The following is a 20208-nucleotide window of genomic DNA, read 5'->3' as shown; positions in this document are numbered from 1 at the left end:
CCTGTGGAGGACCCCACGCCGGAGCAGGTGTGTTCCTGAAGGAGGCTGTGTCCCCATGGAAACCCCGTGCTGGAGCAGGCTCCTGGCACGACCTGTGGGTCTGTGGAGAGAGGAGCCCACGGAACAGGTTTTCTGCAGGACTTCAGACCCTGTGGGGGACCCACAGTGGAGCAGTGTGCTCCTGAAGGACTGCATGCCATGGAAAGGACCAATGCTGGAGCAGTTCGTGAAGAACTGCAGCCCATGGGAAGGACCCACGTTGGAGAAGTTCGTGGACGACTGTCTCCCATGGGAGGGACCCCATGCTGGAGCAGGGAAGAGTGTGATGTGTCCTCCCCCTGAGAAGGATGAAGCAGCAGAAAATAACGTGTGATGAACTGACCATAAACCCCATTCCCCGTCCCCCTGTGCTGCCAGGGGGGGTTGGTAGAGAATCTGGGAGTGAAGTTGTGCCCAGGAAGAAGGGAGGGGTGGAGGGAAGGTGTTCTGAGATTTGGTTTTATTTTTCATTACCTTACTCTGGTCAGTTTGTAATAAATTGAGTTAATTTTCCACAAGCTGAGTCTATTTTGTCCGTGATGGTAATTGGTGAGTGATCTCTCCTGTCCTTATCTCGACCTGCATGCTCTTTGTTATATTTTCTCTCCCCTGTCCAGTTGAGGAGGGGGAGTGATAGAATGGCTTTGGTGGGCATCTGGTGTCCAGCCAGGGTCAACCCACCACAAAAGGTTTCTATCACTCTTCAAGTACACAGAAACTTTCAGAAGCATATTTTACCTCTAAAATATAATGAGTTAAAGAGCTTCAGTCACAAAAACCAAACACATCTTTAAGGAGTTAGTCCAAAGGATCCAATATCATTTTTAGACAGCCAAAATATGGGTAATGAATGAGGAAGCCAAAAAGATTTTAAACAGTAGAGAATTTCCAGGGAACACTAGGTTACATTTCAGCAGACTAATCTGGATAAGAGAACAGTAAACTAGCATAAAAATACTGGAAAGTTTCCCCATCTAAACAGATTCAAGAGGAAGGCAGCAAAAACTGCCAAAAGTATCTTTAACGAGCTTCCAAACATACGTTCCACATCAGAAGAGATTCCCAGCTGAGAAGTGGAAAGAAAGACATGATGGACATCTTAGAAAAACCAGAAATCTTTTGTAAAACTAAATGAATGTGGAGAAAGAAAAAGCGATTTATGGTCATATAAGCAGTAAGTGGTTTTATATAACAGCATTTTCAATATATAAGATAATTAAGTTTCTCCATCTCTGAAAAATTAATTTAAGTACTGTAACGATCCACTCCCCACTCTCATCAAATCCTTTCAACTACAAAATTTGCCTTTGATGTTGCAAATGGAGACCTAGCTCCAAAAAGCAAAATCTGGGCTTCATCTCCTAAAAATATCTTTATGTTCACATTTATAAACACTTAGTTAAGATGACAAAAATCCTAACATGCAGGACTTTATCATGGAATGCCAATTGCAAGAGCTCACTTAGCTTTAAATCTTACAACATGTATTCATACTTCTTCATAACAAAGAATAGTCATCTGTTGTTGCTTACATAGATGTTTCTACAGAGCCTCAAACTTCTTAATGCATTTGTTTTTTACTGTTCACTAATCTCAGTGACTTCAGTTCAAAGTCCTCACTCAAGCAAAACTCACAGAGGACTCGCTGTGAATTCTGACAAAATAAACCTCTTGGAAGCAGTACAGATAGAAGACTAGATTTTGAAAAAAACTCCAAACAAACCAAAGAAACAAACCCCAGAAGTTAGTAGAGTCTCCTATGAATTCACAACGTCACAGCCTTCTTGGTATTTATTGTAATCAATGTACTTTTACAGGGAGTAATTTTGTTGTAGAAACTACTTTGAATTTTAATTTTTACTTTTTGTTCATATCACAAGGTTAAAAAGGGAAATAAAACTGTGATCTTTAAGACAGTCAGAGATACCAAAATGTATAAAAGCACAAGACAAATTCAAAAAGTCCCACAATTACATGCTACAAAACATGAGCCTGAAGATAGACATGCATTCATATTTATGACATAAATTGGAGCCTTAGAAATACATGTTTTATATGGTGACTTGAAATACCAGAAAATAACTTTGTTAAACATATCAGAAGTAAAGCCCCATAAAATTGTTCAAAAGCATATGCTGACTGTTAATATTTGCTGAATTTATTTTGAAGGCTTTTTAAATACCTAAATCTTAAGCAGTGAAGTCTGACTCTTTCTGCTTGGTCCTTAAACTTGTAAATAATGAAAAATTTATCATAGCAAATAACCAGTCTACATTACAGAAAACATTTAATGCTTAAGAAATTAGCAAAACAACACATCTTATTTTAAATATTAGTTACAAAATTTAACAGTAGCAATGAAATTTTCACTACAGCTTACTAAGAGCTGGTAGAAGCTCAGCTGGAGAGCAAATGGAATATATACTCTTTCCTGGACATGTAACAGAAAAGGTAGCATATACTTTCTTTTCTGACTAATGAGAAAGATCAACAGTAAGTCTGAGCAATGCCCTAAATGCACCAGTGAGAATTTTACTGACCAAACAGCAATAAGATGGGTACATATATTTGTTGACAAAAGATCTGTCATGAGCACAGTGCTAGGAGTCTGTCCCCAGATACTCCAAAGCATTAGTCAACACAGAAAAGACTCCAGGAATCATATAGGTTTGTTAAGCACTTAATTTTTCTGGAGGGTTGAGACCTGCCTTTTTCTCAACTGAAGGACATAGAAGAGATTCTGATGGAAAACCTCAGTCAATCCTTTCCTTTAGGGAACTTTCTGTGGGTTTTCCAACAACAGAAGGAAGATTCTCCCCCAAATTATTACATAAATATATAAAATAGCCAAGATAAATATTTTGAGAAGTCTTAATACAAGATGAAAATACTTAGCTTTCAGAATTGAGCAGTTGTTGTGTTATCATCACCACTTTCCTGCTTTTCATAATCACCATCTGTTTATAGAAACCATCTTTCACCTTTCATGTTAAAGTCAGCTTCACAGCCCTTCAGTAGGAGTGCTCTTTTTTGTACATGCTTGCATACTAGCTAGCAAAAAGCAATCTTAAACACTGAATGGGATACATAGCAGGTTAAGTTCTCTACCAATCTCTCAAAAACCCTCAAAACTTCTCAATGAAAGATAAAGAAAATGGCTAAAAATTGTCAAAATATGATCTTCATAGAATCTTTTGTGAGAGCAAAATAATCCCTCTCAAGCCCATCAGCATATACAACTATTTCAAGTTCTTAATAAGATTTATTGTGCTCTTTGAATGTCGCAATAGTCACACTGTTTTCTGGTAACCAAACTGTTTATATTTCAGGAGAAAAACAAATCCAGCAGGAGGAAAAACGGTATCATACGTCTCGTACACTGACAGAATTATGCTACAAGCAAGCAGCAGTCTGAGACCTATTTCAAAATAAGACTTATCTGTACAGAAGAAGTGATATAATGCGATAAAAGTAAAATACAACAAAATGTTTATCACTCCAGTGACATGTACAATGAAGTCTGATTTTTTCTTGGTTTGCCAGGTTCATTCATACTTTGATTTATCCTGAAAATACTGATTTGTAATAATTGACCCCATCTCCTGAGACAGACTGTATGTAGCTCTACATTTGAATTCGGACTCCACATACAATATATCTACCAGGTATGAATTATGAATAAAACTAAAGCTGCAGTAGAGACATTATGATGAACTAAATTATTGTATTAAAAATAAAATCATTGAAGCATTTGTAAAGCTCAGGTTATTAAGTCAATAACTTACCTTTGCATTTTCTGGAATGTTCATCTGAAACATAAATTCATAGTCAGAGTGTTATGTCTGTTTCAGATTTATGAACGATATTATGATGCAATAAATAACAGCAGCTACTGAGTATGTTAGAATGTTTTGCTCACTCTTATTCATGTAATTATTGATTTATAATTTAGAGTGTTCTGTGATTAAGGTGGGTATTGAAAAGTAAGTTCTCCTCTTTCATGGTATGACAACTGGACTAAGATAAAACGTTCTGGTTTGTTCACTCTAAGCTAACTGTCTTATGCAATCTGTAAAACCTCCTCAGTGATGGGAGCTGGCTTGCCAAAATGTCAGCAGCAGGCAGTCTTCCACTGCTTTCAGGCAGCCTACCTACCACTCCCTCCTAAAAGAAGTCCTTTGGGATCCAAGAAGAACAAATCTGTCAGCATGTTAACTGGTACAATTTTTAGCTGAAGAATTCAGTGCTATGTAATGCAATATCATCAGCGAAACCTATGGCATTACTAGAATGCTATATTTGTGTATTCCTCTGCTCTAATCATCAGGGAGGACATCGTAATACAGACTATAATATACACTGAAAAAAGAACAATACAAAATACAGCAACAGTCCACATGCCCAATTTCAGTCGTTCTTATTAGGTCTTCCACTGGTATCAAACCTCATGTTCAACAATATTTTAACAATGACCTTATTTTGAATATGAGCCCTGATATTTAAACCAGCAGTTAAAGACATACCTGTTCAGAAAAAATACCATTTAATATTAATTTAACTCTTTACAACTTAGTATTTATTAGTAGTTGGAAAATATGATACAACGGTACATGCCCAAAGACCTACTTGGAAATCAAATCTGGGGTGTTAGGCTTTGTTTCTCTTTGTGTTCATACAGTCATTACAGTCATTAGCATTAAAGGCTGCTATTTAGAGTTGCAGGCATACAGGAGGTGGGGAAAAGATAGAATGTACAGGAAGGTAAATACTACGATATGTCAAGCCTTCGAAGATGTATTTTATTCTCTCAGTTTCTTCTGAAAGAGGATAGGCATTCAATGCAGGATGGAACTAAAAAAAAAATAATAAAATCACAGGCATGCCTATATAGACATGTATAGTTGTAGAAGTCACACATTCACCTTCCAAGTCAGCCTGCCATGAGACAAATTTGGTCCAGGAATTGTTTTACTGCTATGATGAGGTCAAGATAAAAATTTTCCTCTTAACACAGGTTTTTACCTCAAGCTCATCAGTGAAACTGTATAGCTGCATTTCTCCTGCTTAAATCAGTGTCTGGATAGGATAGACTAGAAACATGATTACCTATACCTTTCAGTGCAGAAATGGCCCTAGGTCATATGGGAAAAAATGGTAAAAATAAGTTTTGCCATACAGAGATAGCAGTGCCATGAGATAATACATTTTTTACGATACAGAGAAATAAACTTCACCTGCACAGGGCTGCCTGTACTCCTATCATTCACCTACTTTTCATAAATTTAGCAGCATAAATTACTTTTTCTGATGGACTGGGCAACAGGTGAGTAGAGTCTGGAGATTTTACAATGCAAAAGCAGCAGCAAATCTAGCATGAAAGTAACAGAATGAAATTATTCTATTTTCTAGCACAGAATGGTAAAGACCTGTTTCTGGGCAAACAAACGTTAAAGCTACACAATGTATCAACTGCAAAATAAATGAAAAGTTCTAAACTAAATAATTTGTCTTTTAAGAAACTAATTATTAGCTAGACTTTCCCACAACTATTTAACTAAACTAATTTTTTTTTCCCTATACTTTCTGCTGATTTCCTAGTTTAACTGCTTTCAGGATAAGGAAATGAGATAGGAAAATGGAAAACACATTAGAGACATGATTAAAGATATTAGAGACACTAGAAATACCATTTTATATCACATTAGAACAGGCTGACGTAGAGTTGAGAGAACAGAATTAAAAAAAGAAAGCTTGCAAAATAACTAAGCTATTAAAATAGTTAACATATGATATAGCCTACATGCTGTAAATTGAAATCTTCATAAACAATGTAAGGTATGCAAAGTGTTTAAATGATGAAGAATAACTTTAATATTACACTAAAGGTTCCACTTGGGAGTTCGACCCTGGCTCAGGCCCAAGCCCTTTCACACATCTTTAGCAAATCCTTAATCCCTATAGACAAGAAGACATATGTATACAGTTCAGATGGATTTTGAAAGGAATGGATAACTTTATAATTAAGAATATTATTTGCAGGTATGCAATATGTGAAAAATGAGACTCTGTGCTTGAGTGAGAATGAAGCCTCACTTCCAATTTTCTTCTAGCATCTGATGAAACGTCAGGACAGAATCAAAGTCAGGTCATCATCCAAACTATTCCCGAAATATTAGTCCTTGCCAATGCAGAGTGCAGGAGATCAGGTTCAACAATCCAGTCAATTTGAGCTGACATGCTGGTTTCTACTTTATGTTCAAAAAACCTCATGTATACATATGCACACAATTGTTTGCAAGAGACAGCATAGTATCAAAGCTGAGAATTTGCTAATGCTTCTGAGATTCTTATTTAAAGACTAAAGAATAAGTGGCATTGCATAAAAGATATAATTATACTAGTCATTCATTGATAAAAGATAGCTACTTTTTGCTAACGTATTTCTGAGGTTATCGAAAGCTTTGTGTTATGAGGACATAATTATATTTAGTTAATACTATTATGACAGCAAATCAAGTGAATTCTTCCTATAAAATCAGAAGAAGCATGACAAATAGGAAAAGTAGGAGTCAAAGGGTTTTCTTCAGCAACTGAGTAACTTGGAATGGAAAGCAGCAATATGGAAGAGTATTCTACACAGAAACAGGAAAAGGTATAAGAAAGAAATCATCAAACAAATTCTCAACCTCTCCTTTGTTTTAGGAGATAAATTAAGAACAAACACACATAGGCATTGCCATAAGGGAACAGATGCAAGATCAATCTAGCTTGGTATCCTGTATGGTAAGTGAAAGCATTGCAGTGTTGGATAATTCTAAAGAATATGTGAATCATCCACTGTAAAAATCCATGATATTAACTTCTGTAGAATTCATCTTGATTTTTTATCACTGGACTGGTATAAAACATGAAGAAGGAGTTTTACTATACTCTCTTTCAATAGTCTTTATTTTATTTTTTTTTAAGCAGTATTTTATGCCTAATTCCTGACTACTCAGTTTCATCAATAACCTTTTGTGCAGGATCTCATTGTGCCTTTTGATAGTCTGATTATGTTAGTGACTTCTTAATTCTCTTCAAGAAGGGTTATTTCCTTTGCAGAAACCAGGATAACTAGAACTTTTAAGATTCAAATTTCTAATTTTTTCAGCATTCTGTTCTTAGACGTAGTTCTGGTTCTTTCATATGTATGCAGTTCATGATATACAACTCTTGTATATCCATTTATTCCTTCTAACTTTCCTCCTGCTTATGTCTATGATAATTTCTTTCCCATTCCTTTGTGCAATCTCCTCTACAATAATTAACAGAGTTACAATCCTACTAAAGTTTTAGAGTACTCAACAAAATAACAACTGTGACAATTGACTGCTAGTTCAATCACTAAGCAATTTTAGAAGATAATTGGCAACCTTAAATAGTTTAAGAAATCTATCCACATTAGGACACTAGCAAAATCTAAGTTTCTAATTGTCATCTGTCCTGTCTGAAATTCGAGCTGAAGATTCTCTCTCCTTTCAGTTAAAAAAATCCTCACAAAATGCATAAAACCCAGTATAAAATAATGTAAATTATGAATATGTAAAAGTTATACACAATAATCTAGGATGAGGCATGCTCTTCTTTACTAACGAAAACATAAGCATGTCTAGAACCTCCTGACACCAACAAATCTTTTTATTTGAACAATTCAATTAGAAAATAAAGAAAACACGCAACTATGCAACAAAAATCTGTCTATAGTTACTGGAAGATGTTTTATGTGGATTTTGAAACAATTTGCAAGGATATTGTTAATAATTGTCATACATAATCAGCTCAGATGATGTAAAGAAAGAGAAATGCAATGCTTAACAGTTAACCCTTTTCAATTAAGCACTATAAAAACCCCCTTGCTTACACAATCCATGCTAACTGGTCAATATAATCTGCATTGTTTGAGTTGCTGTTTCTATAAAGATTTAAGCACATACTTAAATCCTGTGGTATTACTTATATGGAAAAAGTGAAATATATCCTTAAAACCTTCAAATCAGGTTCTAGGAATGGCTTCAGGTAGTTCTGAAAATTTAGTATGCAGAAGATGACTTTTTCCAAAATATTAACAGTAAATATTGCTTATACCTCCATATCTTTTAAAACTCACTCTTTGGAATCTAATGATTTGAGTTTTTAAACTCATCTTTTAAGGTGCATGATTCAGTATTTATAACTTTTGGGGTTGACAACATAAGTTTCTGGAATTTCTTTAATAGACACAGTAAAGAAAGAGTGCAAGACAATATTAGAAGAATTAGTTATGAGTCCTGATGAGTTTTATGGTAATTCCTAAACTCCTGAGAAGAGCATTTCATACTTTTGTGATGGTCCCTATCAAACTTCTTTCCCATTCTTTCACAAGCCTCCCCAGCTGGTTGGCAATTTCATTGCTGCGGTAGGCTGTCAAAAACTTACCACAATGAGGAAGCTTTTCAAATCCATACAGAAATGTGAAGGTTAAAAGGAAAACCTTGAGTCAGAGTATGTATTTGGTGGATATCAAAGTTACATAATGGCAAATAACTTATTTTGCCATGTAAGTTGACCACTATGTTTTTCAACAGATGGTGTTCTTTCAAGACATTTTGCTTCATTCTTAAGTAGAATGAATGGGATTAATCAAGTCTGAAGCACAAAAATGTGTTCAGGTCTGAGTCCAATAGGAAAGAGAACTATATCCTAGCCATTAGAAGACAGAGCTAAGAGTATTTGGCTGCCAAGGAATGAACCAATGTATCTTTGAACTGTCATAGCTTTATAATGAAATAGAAAAATAGTAATAACCACTTGAGGTTTTATAGTACTTTGCAGCTAAGGATCTTAAAACAGTAACTTGCCTACAAAGGAAGCAGAATGCTTCATATGGATACAGTCTTTTTCTTCATGTTATTCAGCTGTAATTTATAGGGTTTTGTTTGTTTGTTTGTTTGGGGTTTTTTTTGGTTTTTTGTTTGTGTTTTTTTTTTTTTTTTTTTTTTTTGTCATGGCATAGGCTGCTTCTCCTAGTACTGGCTTTCTTTTTACTGACTTTGAATCTCAGAACTTTTTTTTTCTTGAGCCCTCTGGCCCTGGGAAGACCTGGGGAACTACAGGCCAGCCAGTCTCACCTCTGTGCTTGGCAAGATCATGGAGCTGAGCCTCCTGGAAACTATGCTAGGGCACATGGAAAATAAGGAGGTGATTGGTGACAGCCAACATGGCTTCACTAAGGGCAAATTGTGCCTGACAAATTTGGTGGCCTTCTATGACAGGGTTACAGCACTGGTGGATAAGAGCCAAACACATCATCTACCTGGACTCGTGCAAAGCATTTGACACTGTCCCGCATGACATCCTTGTCTCTAAATTGGAATGACGTGGATCTGATGGACAGACCACTCGGTGGATAAGGAATTGGCTGGATGGTCGCACTCAAAGAGTTGCTGTCAATGGCTCGATGACCAAGTGGAGAGCAGCGAGGAGTGGCATTCCTCGGGCGTCATTATTGGGACCGGCACTGTTTAACATCTTTGTCAGCGACATGGACAGTGGGATCGAGTGCACCCTCAGCAAGTTTGCTGACGACACCAAGTTGTGTGGTGCGGTTGACATGCTGGAGAGAAGGGCTGCCATCCAGAGGGACCTTGACAGGCTTGACAGGTGGGCCTGTGCAAACATCATGAAGTTCAACAAGGCCAAGTGCAAGGTCCTGCATGTGGGCTGGGGCAATCCCAAGCACAAATACAGGCTGGGCAGAGAATGGATTGAGAGCAGCCCTGAGGAGAAGGACTTGGGGGTATTAGTGGATGAAAAACTGAATATGACCCACCAATGTGTGCTTGCAGCCCAGAAAGCCAATTGCATTCTGGGCTGCATCAAAAGAAGCATGGCCAGCAGGTCGAGGCAGGTGATTCTGCCTCTCTACTTCACTCTGGTGAGACCCCACCTGGAGTACTGTGTTCAGCTCTGGGGCCCCCAACATAAGAAAGACATAGACCAGCTGGAGTCTGTCCAGAGGGCCACAAAAATGGTCAGGGGACTGGAGCTGCTCTCCTATGAGGAAAGGCTGAGAGAGTTGGGGTTGTTCAGCCTTGAGAAGAGAAGGCTCCAGGGAGACCTTACTGCAGCCTTTCAGTACCTAAAGGGGGCCTACAGGAAAGATGGGGAGGGACTCTCTAACAGGGAGTGTATTTATAGGATGAAGAATAATGGTCTTTATTGGGTTCATGTGGCATGGTTTTGGTAGTGGGCAGGGTTACAGGGTTGGCTTCAGTAAGAAGCTGCTGGAAGTTTCCCCTATGTCTGACAGAGCCAATACCAGCCGGCTGTAAGAGGGACGCACCGCCAGCCAAGGCCAAGCCAATCAGCGATAGTGGTAGCGCCTCTGTGATAACATTTTTAAGAAGGAAAAAAAGTTGCGGGACACACAGAAATGGCAGCTGGAGAGAGGAGTGAGAACATGTAAGAGAAGCAACCCTGCAGACACCAAGGTCAGTGAAGAAGGAGGGGGAGGAGGTGCTCCAGGCGCCGGAGCAGAGATTCCCCTGCAGCCCATGGAGGTCCACGGTGGAGCAGATATCCACCTGCAGCCCGTGGAGGACCCCACGCCGGAGCAGGTGGGTTCCTGAAAGAGGCTGTGACCCCATGGGAAGCCCGCGCTGGAGCAGGCTCCTGGCACGACCTGCAGATCTGTGGGGAGAGGAGCCCATGGAGCAGGTTTTCTGGCAGGACTTGTGACCCCATGGGTGGCCCACGGTGGAGCAGTCTGCTCCTGAAGGACTGCACACTGTGGAAGGGACCCATGCTGGAGCAGTTCGTGAAGAACTGCAGCCCGTGGGAAGGACCCACATTGGAGAAGTTCGTGGAGGACTGTCTCCCATGGGAGGGACCCCATGCTGGAGCAGGGGAAGAGTGTGATGAGTCCTCCCCCTGAGGAGGATGAAGCGGCAGAGATAACGTGTGTGATGAACTGACCATAAACCCCATTCCCCGTCCCCCTGCATCGCTGTGGGGGTTAGGTAGAGAATCTGGGAGTGAAGTTGTGCCCGGGAAGAACGGAGGGGTGGAAGGAAGGTGTTCTGAGATTTGGTTTTATTTCTCATTACCTTACTCTGGTTGATTGGTAATAAACTGAATTAATTTTCCCCAAGACAAGTCTGTTTTGTCCGTGACAGTAACTGGACAGTGATCTCTCCTGTCCTTATCTCAACCCACGAGCCCTTTGTTTGTTTCATTTTCTCTCTCCTGTCCAGCTGAGGAGGGGGGAGTGACAGAACGGCTTTGGTGGGCACCTGGTGTCTAGCCAGGGTCAACTCACCACACGTTTTTAAACTGAAAGAGGGTAGATTTAGATTAGACATAAGGAAGAAATTCTCCACTATGAGGGTGGTGAGGCACTGGAACAGGTTGCCTGGAGAAGCTGTGGATGCCCCATCCCTGGAAGTGTTCAAGACCAGGTTGGATGGGGCTTTGAGCAACCTGGTCTAGTGGAAGCTGTCCCTGTCCATGGCAGGAGGCTTGGAACTAGATGATCTTTAAGGTCCCTTCCAACCCAAACCATTATATGATTCTATGATTCTATTCCAACTATTACTGCATGTTCTTAAATACTTTTTTTATTTTTCTGAAATGTTGGGTCATTATCCATTCTGGTATTTTATATATTAAAGTTTCAAATAAAATTTTAAAATCTCAAATGTAATTTTAAAGACTACAGAAAAGCTATAATGCTTCTAAAAAAAAATTTATTTAAGTTTCATTAAAATTCTCCTGTAGCAAGACTTTACATCTGATATGGTGGGTTTACGTGTACTATGTATAAGTACACAGTGAGACCTTTTTCAGCATTTTCTGATGAACTGTCTGCATATGTTTAGAAGTGTTATACAGTGAACTTTTCTTAAACTTGTCTCTTGGTACCACAGAGAATCAAATTGTGAAAACCCTACAAGCTGATTTGAAAAATATATAATCTCCAGTCTACAAGAATTTTTTAATATAAATGTTAGTTACAATATGAAGATAAATACTGAAGCTTGTTACTTTCAGAACTTTAAGAAATAAAACAAAAGAAAGAGAAAAATAAAGTTATTTATATATTAAGTAGAAAATACTGTCATTTTCAGAAACACAAAGGCACGAAAGAGCCTGGAGTCTCAGTTATATTCTTGCAGAGACAATTGGTCTCCCGAGGTTGGGTTTAAGGCATACTGGCAAGGCTGTATATGTTGTATTATTAACAGTTTTTCTACCATTTTTTTATGTTTGCCATTCTAAGTATTGCCTGAGCACAATAACACAAGCGTTTTAAGAAACAATGTTTTAAGGCATTATCATTATAACAGCTATACATTACAGAAGATTGTAAGTCCAAATGCTGCCAACATTACTGTACTAGGCTTGTAGCAGAATGTCAGGCTGCTCTAAAGGAATGCAGAGGTACACAGCCACCTAAAATAGTCAAAAAATAACTTTTCATTTATCTGTAGCCCTCAAGCAATATAACTGGAAAGTTTAAAAATATATAAACTGTAAGTGAATGTAAGGGAAGACTTTTATGTTCACACTTAGCATCTTAGTTATTGAGGACTTTGTGGTTTTCACATCCATGTGGAATGATACAGAGTAACAGAACCTGACTCAAAACTGATTGAAAAGAGGACTGGAAAGAAGGGTGTAGGTTTCCAGCTACTTTCAGGATGAGAAAACCATATAATGTGCAAATCAAACATATAAAAACTCTTATCTCAAAACTATCTTCTCATCCCAGACTGATGTCCATTTAACACTCATTATCTGAACAGGATGGGAATCAATTACATTTACTTTTACTTATTGATTAACCAAAGACAATATTTCATCATTGTGACAGATTCCCTGTGCCAACCATCTGTTCCAAATAATTCTTTTTTCAATGAACATTTGATATGCTCACCTATTAAATTTAAAAAAACAGCTCAATTAGAATAAAGTATGAATAACAATACACTGGCTTTACCATAAGAGATAAAAACCTTTAAGTTGCCTCCGGACAAATAGTACTCATCTGCTGACAAAGGCACGGCACATGGTAAAATGGTGTTGAGTGTGTTAGCTATCCTAAATGAATGCATTATTTATGAATTCAGCTCTAACTTGTTTGCAAGTGATGTGAATTATTAAACCACTTGAGGAACAATTAAAATATATCTTTTTTAAATACATAAGAATTTTTACTTTGTTCACACTTACCAAGGTCTTGCTCCAAAAAGGTACCATTTCACCAAAGCTGCTCACATGCACAAAAATGGAGCTATTTGTCATTTCTGGAACTAAGTTCTCATTTCACTTAATCACATTAATTTTTTTAACAATAGAAATAACCACTATGGTTTATTAAAAATGCTAAATAAAACACAGATATCTAAAGTGTATAAAATAAAAAAAAATTCTTAATCACAAAAATTTTTGTGTTTACATTGTGATATCAGAGCTAGAAGCATAATAAATGAAATTTCATTTTATTTGAATCTAAGTTTTCTCTCCTAGGCTGGAAGATTAAAAAAAAAAAGAAAAAAACTTTGTGTTTATTGGTGTTTAAGGATACTGTGCAATTAATAATGCCTGCACAAAAATTCTCTCAATATCTGCAGTTCTGGTTTAGATATCTTTTTTGTTAAAAGCCAGTATTTTCAAATCTTCCAGGGGGAAAAATATTATTTCCTAGCATTTTTTAATGAATTATGCTAAAAATATCCTTTTCAGAGAATTTAATTAAAGATTCAAGGGTCTGCAACTGAATTTATATTCTGGTTTTGTAGGACTGTTCAACAGAGTATTCACATCAGTTTATAAAAGCCTTCAGCACCTTGAGAGGGCTATAAATTTAAATCCCTGCATTTGTGGATACAGAATTAGCACAATACAGCTGATTTTGAAAATAAGTTTCTTGTTCTGGTACACATTTGAAGGATATGCTGTAAACCGTATTGCAATAATCTAATAACTGCTCACTTAATTAATTACACTAACCTGTTTTTCTGGAAAGAAAAGGTAGTCTGTGAACTGAAGAGCTGAAATCTTTTGCCTCTTTCAGACTAAAACAGCTAGACGGGCTCTGACTTTCTTCCAAGTTTATAGGAGGAGACTGGTCCAAGACTGTAGAACAAGCAGAGGCAGCATTAAGCTGGAAAAGAGCATCTTGCGCTTTCTTTTTTTCTTTTTTTAGCATATTTACCAGAATATCTGCAAGATACATTAAGGAAATCATTAAGGACCTCTTTTTTATAAAGAAACAATCATCTTTGTTCATCCCTAAGTCTTTTTTTTCCAAGTGGAACAATGCACATTATTGAAGCCTATACATGAATGTGAATTTGGATTTTGGCATATTCTTTGTAATTATATTAATTCACCTTAGTTTTTCCAAAGAGCAGATTCATTTTTACTAAACAGTAACAAACTCACACATTGACCACAATTGTTGATCCCATTCAATCAACCCCTGTTAAAAGCATTTACAGACAAACAGGAATGAAAACTCTAATATCTTATTGCCATTGTGTGACACTCCCTTTTTTATTTTTTAAATTCTGTAATAAACAAAATTTCCAAGCAAAAGAAAAAAAACCCCTTAACTTACAAGTAGCCTGGCAAGTGCATCTTTAAGCCTTTCACAGTAAGAATTCTTACTAAAATGCAGAAAAGGTCTTTAGGAAATTTATTCCAATAACACTATGCATTTACTAGAACTATATTTGGTGTAAATACATTGTGTCTAACAGCTTATAGAGGGCTTACAATGAAAATCCTATGTGCACTCAGCCAGAACCACAGGAGTCTGTGATATGTTTTTTGATATGCTATTCATTTTAATCCTAATTAATCCTCTAAATGAACAGCAGAAAATCTAAGTAGTCTTTGAGGAATATTATTAACTGGACTAGGTAGTAATAATAAAACACTTTACAATTCAATTCTTATGATAGATCCCAGATACCATAGGCAGGAAGGACCTCATAGTTTGTTTATTTTCTAATGATGATGTACAGTCACTTAGCAGCTGCAGATTCTGTGAATCAGTGTTGTGTACAAACTCTTAATTCTTATATTATTCCTATATAACTCTAACATGGGTTTACACAAGTTTCCTCCTTGTACTTCTGCAAACAAAGCTGTATATCTATCAAGCACAAGCGCATTTGATAGAGATGTTTTGCTTTTTTTTTCCATTATCAATCTCATACTAATGAAATAATTTATTTTGGGAAGAAATGTTTCTGGGAATCCAGACCATAAAATTGACATGAAAATTGAAGAATTTTTTAAAAGGAATGATAAGTCAGTGTTATAACTAAATTTATTTGAAAGTGCACCTTGGAAAATGAACATCTTATCTTCTGTCACAGAGCAGAAATAGAGAAGCTTTCCTGCCACCTCAATTCCGACTGGTAGCATGCTACATCCTGATGTAAAATGGCATTCTCATTTGACATAAAATCGATCTGGAATTCTTGAGCACAAAGAATGCAAATGAGTTTGCTTTTTACTAATAACTGTAAAAGAATCTGTTACCTATAAACTCAAAACAAAACCAAAACCATTTTTTCAGTTCTCTGCCATCTCCAAATTTTACCCACCAAGTAGCCACAACGTGAGGGACACAGTGATGCTGTGGTCTGCCCACAGTTCTGTCAACCTGCTAAAAACAACTCCCACCCATCATGCAACAGTGCAGCTACTTGTGTGTTTCCTGTGAGGCAGTGAAATGGACAAATCACATCTGAACAGTTTAGTATTTTTACATGCAAAAAGCTTTAGCTTTAATTTAAATTTTAGAGTTGCATGTAAAAAGTACAATTTTTATATTTATTCTAAAGGCAAATAGCCCAATAGTCCCCAAAGTAGCACTTCATTTGGCTAAAAATAATACAGGAAATTCTATTCTTTTTAAGGTAATAATTTGGTCTTTATATAGTATTGGAGTTTCCTAGTCTAAAAAATAGTTTACTTTGCTTGAGAAGAATGTTTTAGGTGTGGCCTGATCCACAGTATTTGGATCTTGGCTGGACCGTTCTAAAGCTAAGTGGTACCTGGATCCAGGATTTTGGTTTGGGTCACAACTGAAGTAGAAGCAGGTGCAAGGCAGAAGTCCAGCCACATAAAAGTTGGAACTGAGTAATTGCTTTAACACAGTGGGGTCAGTAGAGAGAATTTCCTTCCATACAGCTAATGCCTATCTCACACACACAAAACCCATTGTAGCCAGATCAGCTCAAACCCAAATATTATTTTTTTCCTCACAAAGGATACTGATTTCATTGTCTCTTTGCTGCAGAAGTTCTTTCAGTTTTTTCAATTCTTCTACTGTTTCTTTGTTAGTCTCTTTTTCTTCACGGATGTATCGTGAGAGCAGCTTTTTATCAGAAATCTTTGAATGATTCATTAGTTGCTATTAGAAAAAAAGAAAAAAAGCACACTTTTAACTTTACCTCCAGCTATGTATTTGTTCTACTCTGAGACTGTGTAGCTATGGTAGAAAAGCTAAGGCCTTCCTAAACTCGACAGAACAAAATCATGCCACCAGTTGACTGTCAAGTTATATGCATTGTGTCAAGTATGGGACAAGTTGTATGTGTGGATCTTTACTACCACATGTACAATTTACTTTACTCTTTCTTCACATAGGTTCCAGTGTTCTCTAGTACCACAGAGCTTTCAGTATTAATGATATAACTAAAACCTAATTATTTAAAGACAATAAATTAAGATCAGGAATGTATACATTTTTATATTGGAAAACTATATCCCAAAATACAGAAAGGTATATATTATCTTCTATTGCTTTCCCTATTAATTTCACCTGTTCTTCCTAGTTTAAGTGTATCATGTTTGCTCAATGATTTAGAAGGGCTTACAACACCAACAGAAGAGTTGGGAATACAGATGGCTACATCTATCCATATACAAATAGCTTGTCTGTGTTGATTCCAATAACTTCCAATGCTCTCTTACAATTTACTGCATGCCAAGATCCTTAGTGGGCATGCTGGTTTTGGCTGGGATAGAGTTCATTTTCTTCATAGTAGCTAGTATGGGGCTATGTTTTGGAATTGTGCTGGAAATAGTGTTGATAACACAAGGATGTTTTTGTTACTGATGAGCAGTGCTTACACAGAGTCAAGGCCTTTTCTGCTTCTAACCCCACCCCACCAGCGAGTAGGCTGGGGGTGCACAAGGAGTTGGGAGGGGATACAGCTGGGACAGCTGAGCCCAACTGACCAAAAGGATATTCCAGACCATATGATGTCATGCTCAGCATAGAAACCTGGGGGAAGAAGGAGGAGGCGGGGGACACATTTGGAGTGATGGCATTTGTCCTCCCAAGTAACCATTACATGTGATGGAGCCCTGCTTTCCTGGAGATGGCTGAACACCTGCCTGCCGATGGGAAGTAGTGAATGAATTCCTTGTTTTGATTTGCTTGTGTGCACGGCTTTTGTTTTTCTTATTAAACTGTCTTTATCTCAACCCACAAGTTTTCTGACTTTTACTCTTCAGATTCTCTCCCCCATCCCACTGTAAGGGGAGTGAGCGAGCAGCTGTATGGTGCTTGGTTGTCTGGGGTTAAACCACGATAGTGGAGTTTCCACAAAATGCTGCTGAATTTTTCCAACTAAGTTTCACTTGTCTATCAGTCCTCCATGCTCTTCACAGTTCAACTGTTTTACCCCTTTGCAATGCCTCTCAACTGTATTGCATTTCTTTTGACACTTTTCAACTGTGAATGTCTTCAAGTTATTTTCAGTGCCAGCTGCACTTCCATCTATGTTCAAAAGAAATACCTTCACATGAATGAAGCAATACTTGATCTTGCGCATGTCAGCACCAACATCCAGAGTGCTATCAGGATCATTATCTTCAAGAAATGTTTCAAGTAACTCATCCAACCTGAAAATACATAGCATTTTTAAGGAAAAAAAAAAATCACAAAGAAGCAGACAACTCTGTAAAGTAATGTGTCAAATACAATACAGGATTTACCAAGCTGACTGTTATTAGTAGGCTATTTTCCTTCAAGGTCCGTGCAATTGCAATGTACTTTTGTTCCTCATACTAAAACCTGGATTTGATACTGGAGATTCTACACTCTGTATCAGAACATACTTGCACATGCTAAGGAATAGTTCCAGAACTAAAAGCATCTAAGAAGTAGATTTTCTCATTTATTTTATAACCTTCTGTTCTTATACCATCTCATGATTGAAAAGATCTAAAGCCTACCCTCCCAGAAGACTAGATTTTTAGAGGCCTTGGGCATAGGATTTTTTAATTTATATGGTTATTTGTGCAAGAGAAAAATCTACTTCCTTTTCTATTATAAGAGTCAGCAGATAGCATACCTTTCATGCATAAAATTACCTGCTCCAATCACTAAGCAAAGCAACCTATCTTTTGATGCACAAATTTATAGATTTCCCAATGACCTACTGCTCTTCTTCTGATTAATGAAATTTAGTTAGTATCTTATTCTCTTGCAATTTGTTCTTATTTAACAAACATCTGACAACATCTTCCTTCAGGAGTTTGTTCCTATTTAACAAATATCTGACAACATCTTCTTCAGGGAGGAGCAATGCTTATCTTGGTAATTCAGTCTTCATAAGAAAATCTGGGTCACAGAAGCATCCTCTTGTTTTTTCAAAACCAAATCAAAATATTCAGACTGGAAACCTACAGAGTGATAATATACCATGCTCCTGGGCTGCATGTCACAGCTATATGGATAGACTCAGATTTCCTCTTGCATGCTCACACCAGCTCTCCAGGTCTTGCATTCCAGGATGCATGGGAGATCATCCTCAAGATAAAGGGCAAAGGAATTCTAAACCAAAGCTAGCCCTTAGCCCTTTTACTAAGATACATTTCTGGAAAACAGGAAGTGCAAGTTTGAACTCCATCAACTGGTTTCAGATTAAAGGCTTCCTGGTTCCTGACAAATGCTATTACCATTAACTTAGTAGGCAAATGGTCGGCAACAATGACAGCCATATGCCCTGTAAAGCATAATTCTATGATTTTAAATGTTTATTTAGGTTATTATCCTCAGAAGATGAACTTAGGTTCTGCACCTGACTAAACCAAGGTATCTAAGGTACCTGCATCAAGTGCCCCACTGCCAGAGAAGGGCAGGAGTTCAGAACCATCTCAGTGCCTAGTGTTTATTTTGGACTAGTTTTGTTCAGCTCCTCATTTAATACACAAGCCTTCTGAATGTTACTTAATAGTCATTTATCCTTTTCAGTTACAGGACTGGGGATCTTGTTGCATTTGACTATCTGAATCACTTTACTGTAACCAAATACCAAAATTTTAGGCATTAAAATATCACAGTATCTAAAGTTGACCCTGAAGTAGGCAGCTGGGATATTGCCCTGCTTTTGAAGAATTCTTTTACTGAGATTCCTCACATTACTATACTGTAGTAACAATTCCCTGCTGGAGGGTGAAACAATGAGATGCACAACAAACAGAAAAAAAAAAAAAATCATTTTCAGGAGATAAAAACCTGAAAATCAGGAGCCGTAAAACTGGACTGAAAATTGGAAAACATAACAGATAGGTTTGGTTATTTATCTCCTCCAGAGTTCACTATGGCAAAGTGTCAATTCTCAAAACAGGAGAATTTTTTGAGAGAAAAGAAGAGAGTAACCCTCAGTTAGTTTCAGATAAACTATACTTTCCTATTTTCATTATTTCATTTAAAGAACAAGAGACAAATCTGTTCTCTATACCATTCATCATATGTGCAAAATTCACATCTTCTGAATTTATAGAACACTCCCTGAAGTCAATGTGAGCTGTATCTGTGGAGGGCTTAAAGGAGAGGATATTTAAAGAAAAATATTAGTTACAGAAGCATTACTGGCATTGACTTGCTTCTCAAGTTAAGAGACTACAAAAATTCCTCAGTAAAAGAGACCAAAATTTTACTTATTGCTACATGATTTTTTCTTCATGAAGAGTCCAACAGAACAGAGGCCAGTAGTACAAGAGGTTATTCATACTCTTTGCAGACACACTAAGCACAATGAGCAGGACAATTAATCCTTCATATGTGAAGGTAGGCATTTGTGTAAGCACTGGGAAAAGAGATGCATTTATACTACTAAT

The 20208-nt window shown here is 37.3% G+C and overlaps 1 protein-coding gene across 1 annotated transcript in view; it reads right to left on the bottom strand.

The window, feature by feature from the left end:
* Nucleotides 1–20208, bottom strand: part of KIF6 (kinesin family member 6) — a 202269-nt gene that overhangs the window by 105277 nt on the left and 76784 nt on the right. Inside the window, exons 11-13 of the mRNA XM_075042931.1 lie at nt 17880–17985; nt 16348–16486; nt 14068–14280 (exon numbers count right to left, since the gene is read on the bottom strand). Coding sequence (XP_074899032.1) covers nt 14068–14280; nt 16348–16486; nt 17880–17985 — 458 coding nt within the window. The remainder of the gene's footprint in view (nt 1–14067; nt 14281–16347; nt 16487–17879; nt 17986–20208) is intronic.

The sequence above is a fragment of the Buteo buteo genome, chromosome 12, assembly GCF_964188355.1.
Source record: "Buteo buteo chromosome 12, bButBut1.hap1.1, whole genome shotgun sequence".
Taxonomy (NCBI): Eukaryota; Metazoa; Chordata; class Aves; order Accipitriformes; family Accipitridae; genus Buteo; species Buteo buteo.
Note: the sequence above shows the minus strand (reverse complement) of the source record. Positions and strands in the feature narration are given on the sequence as shown.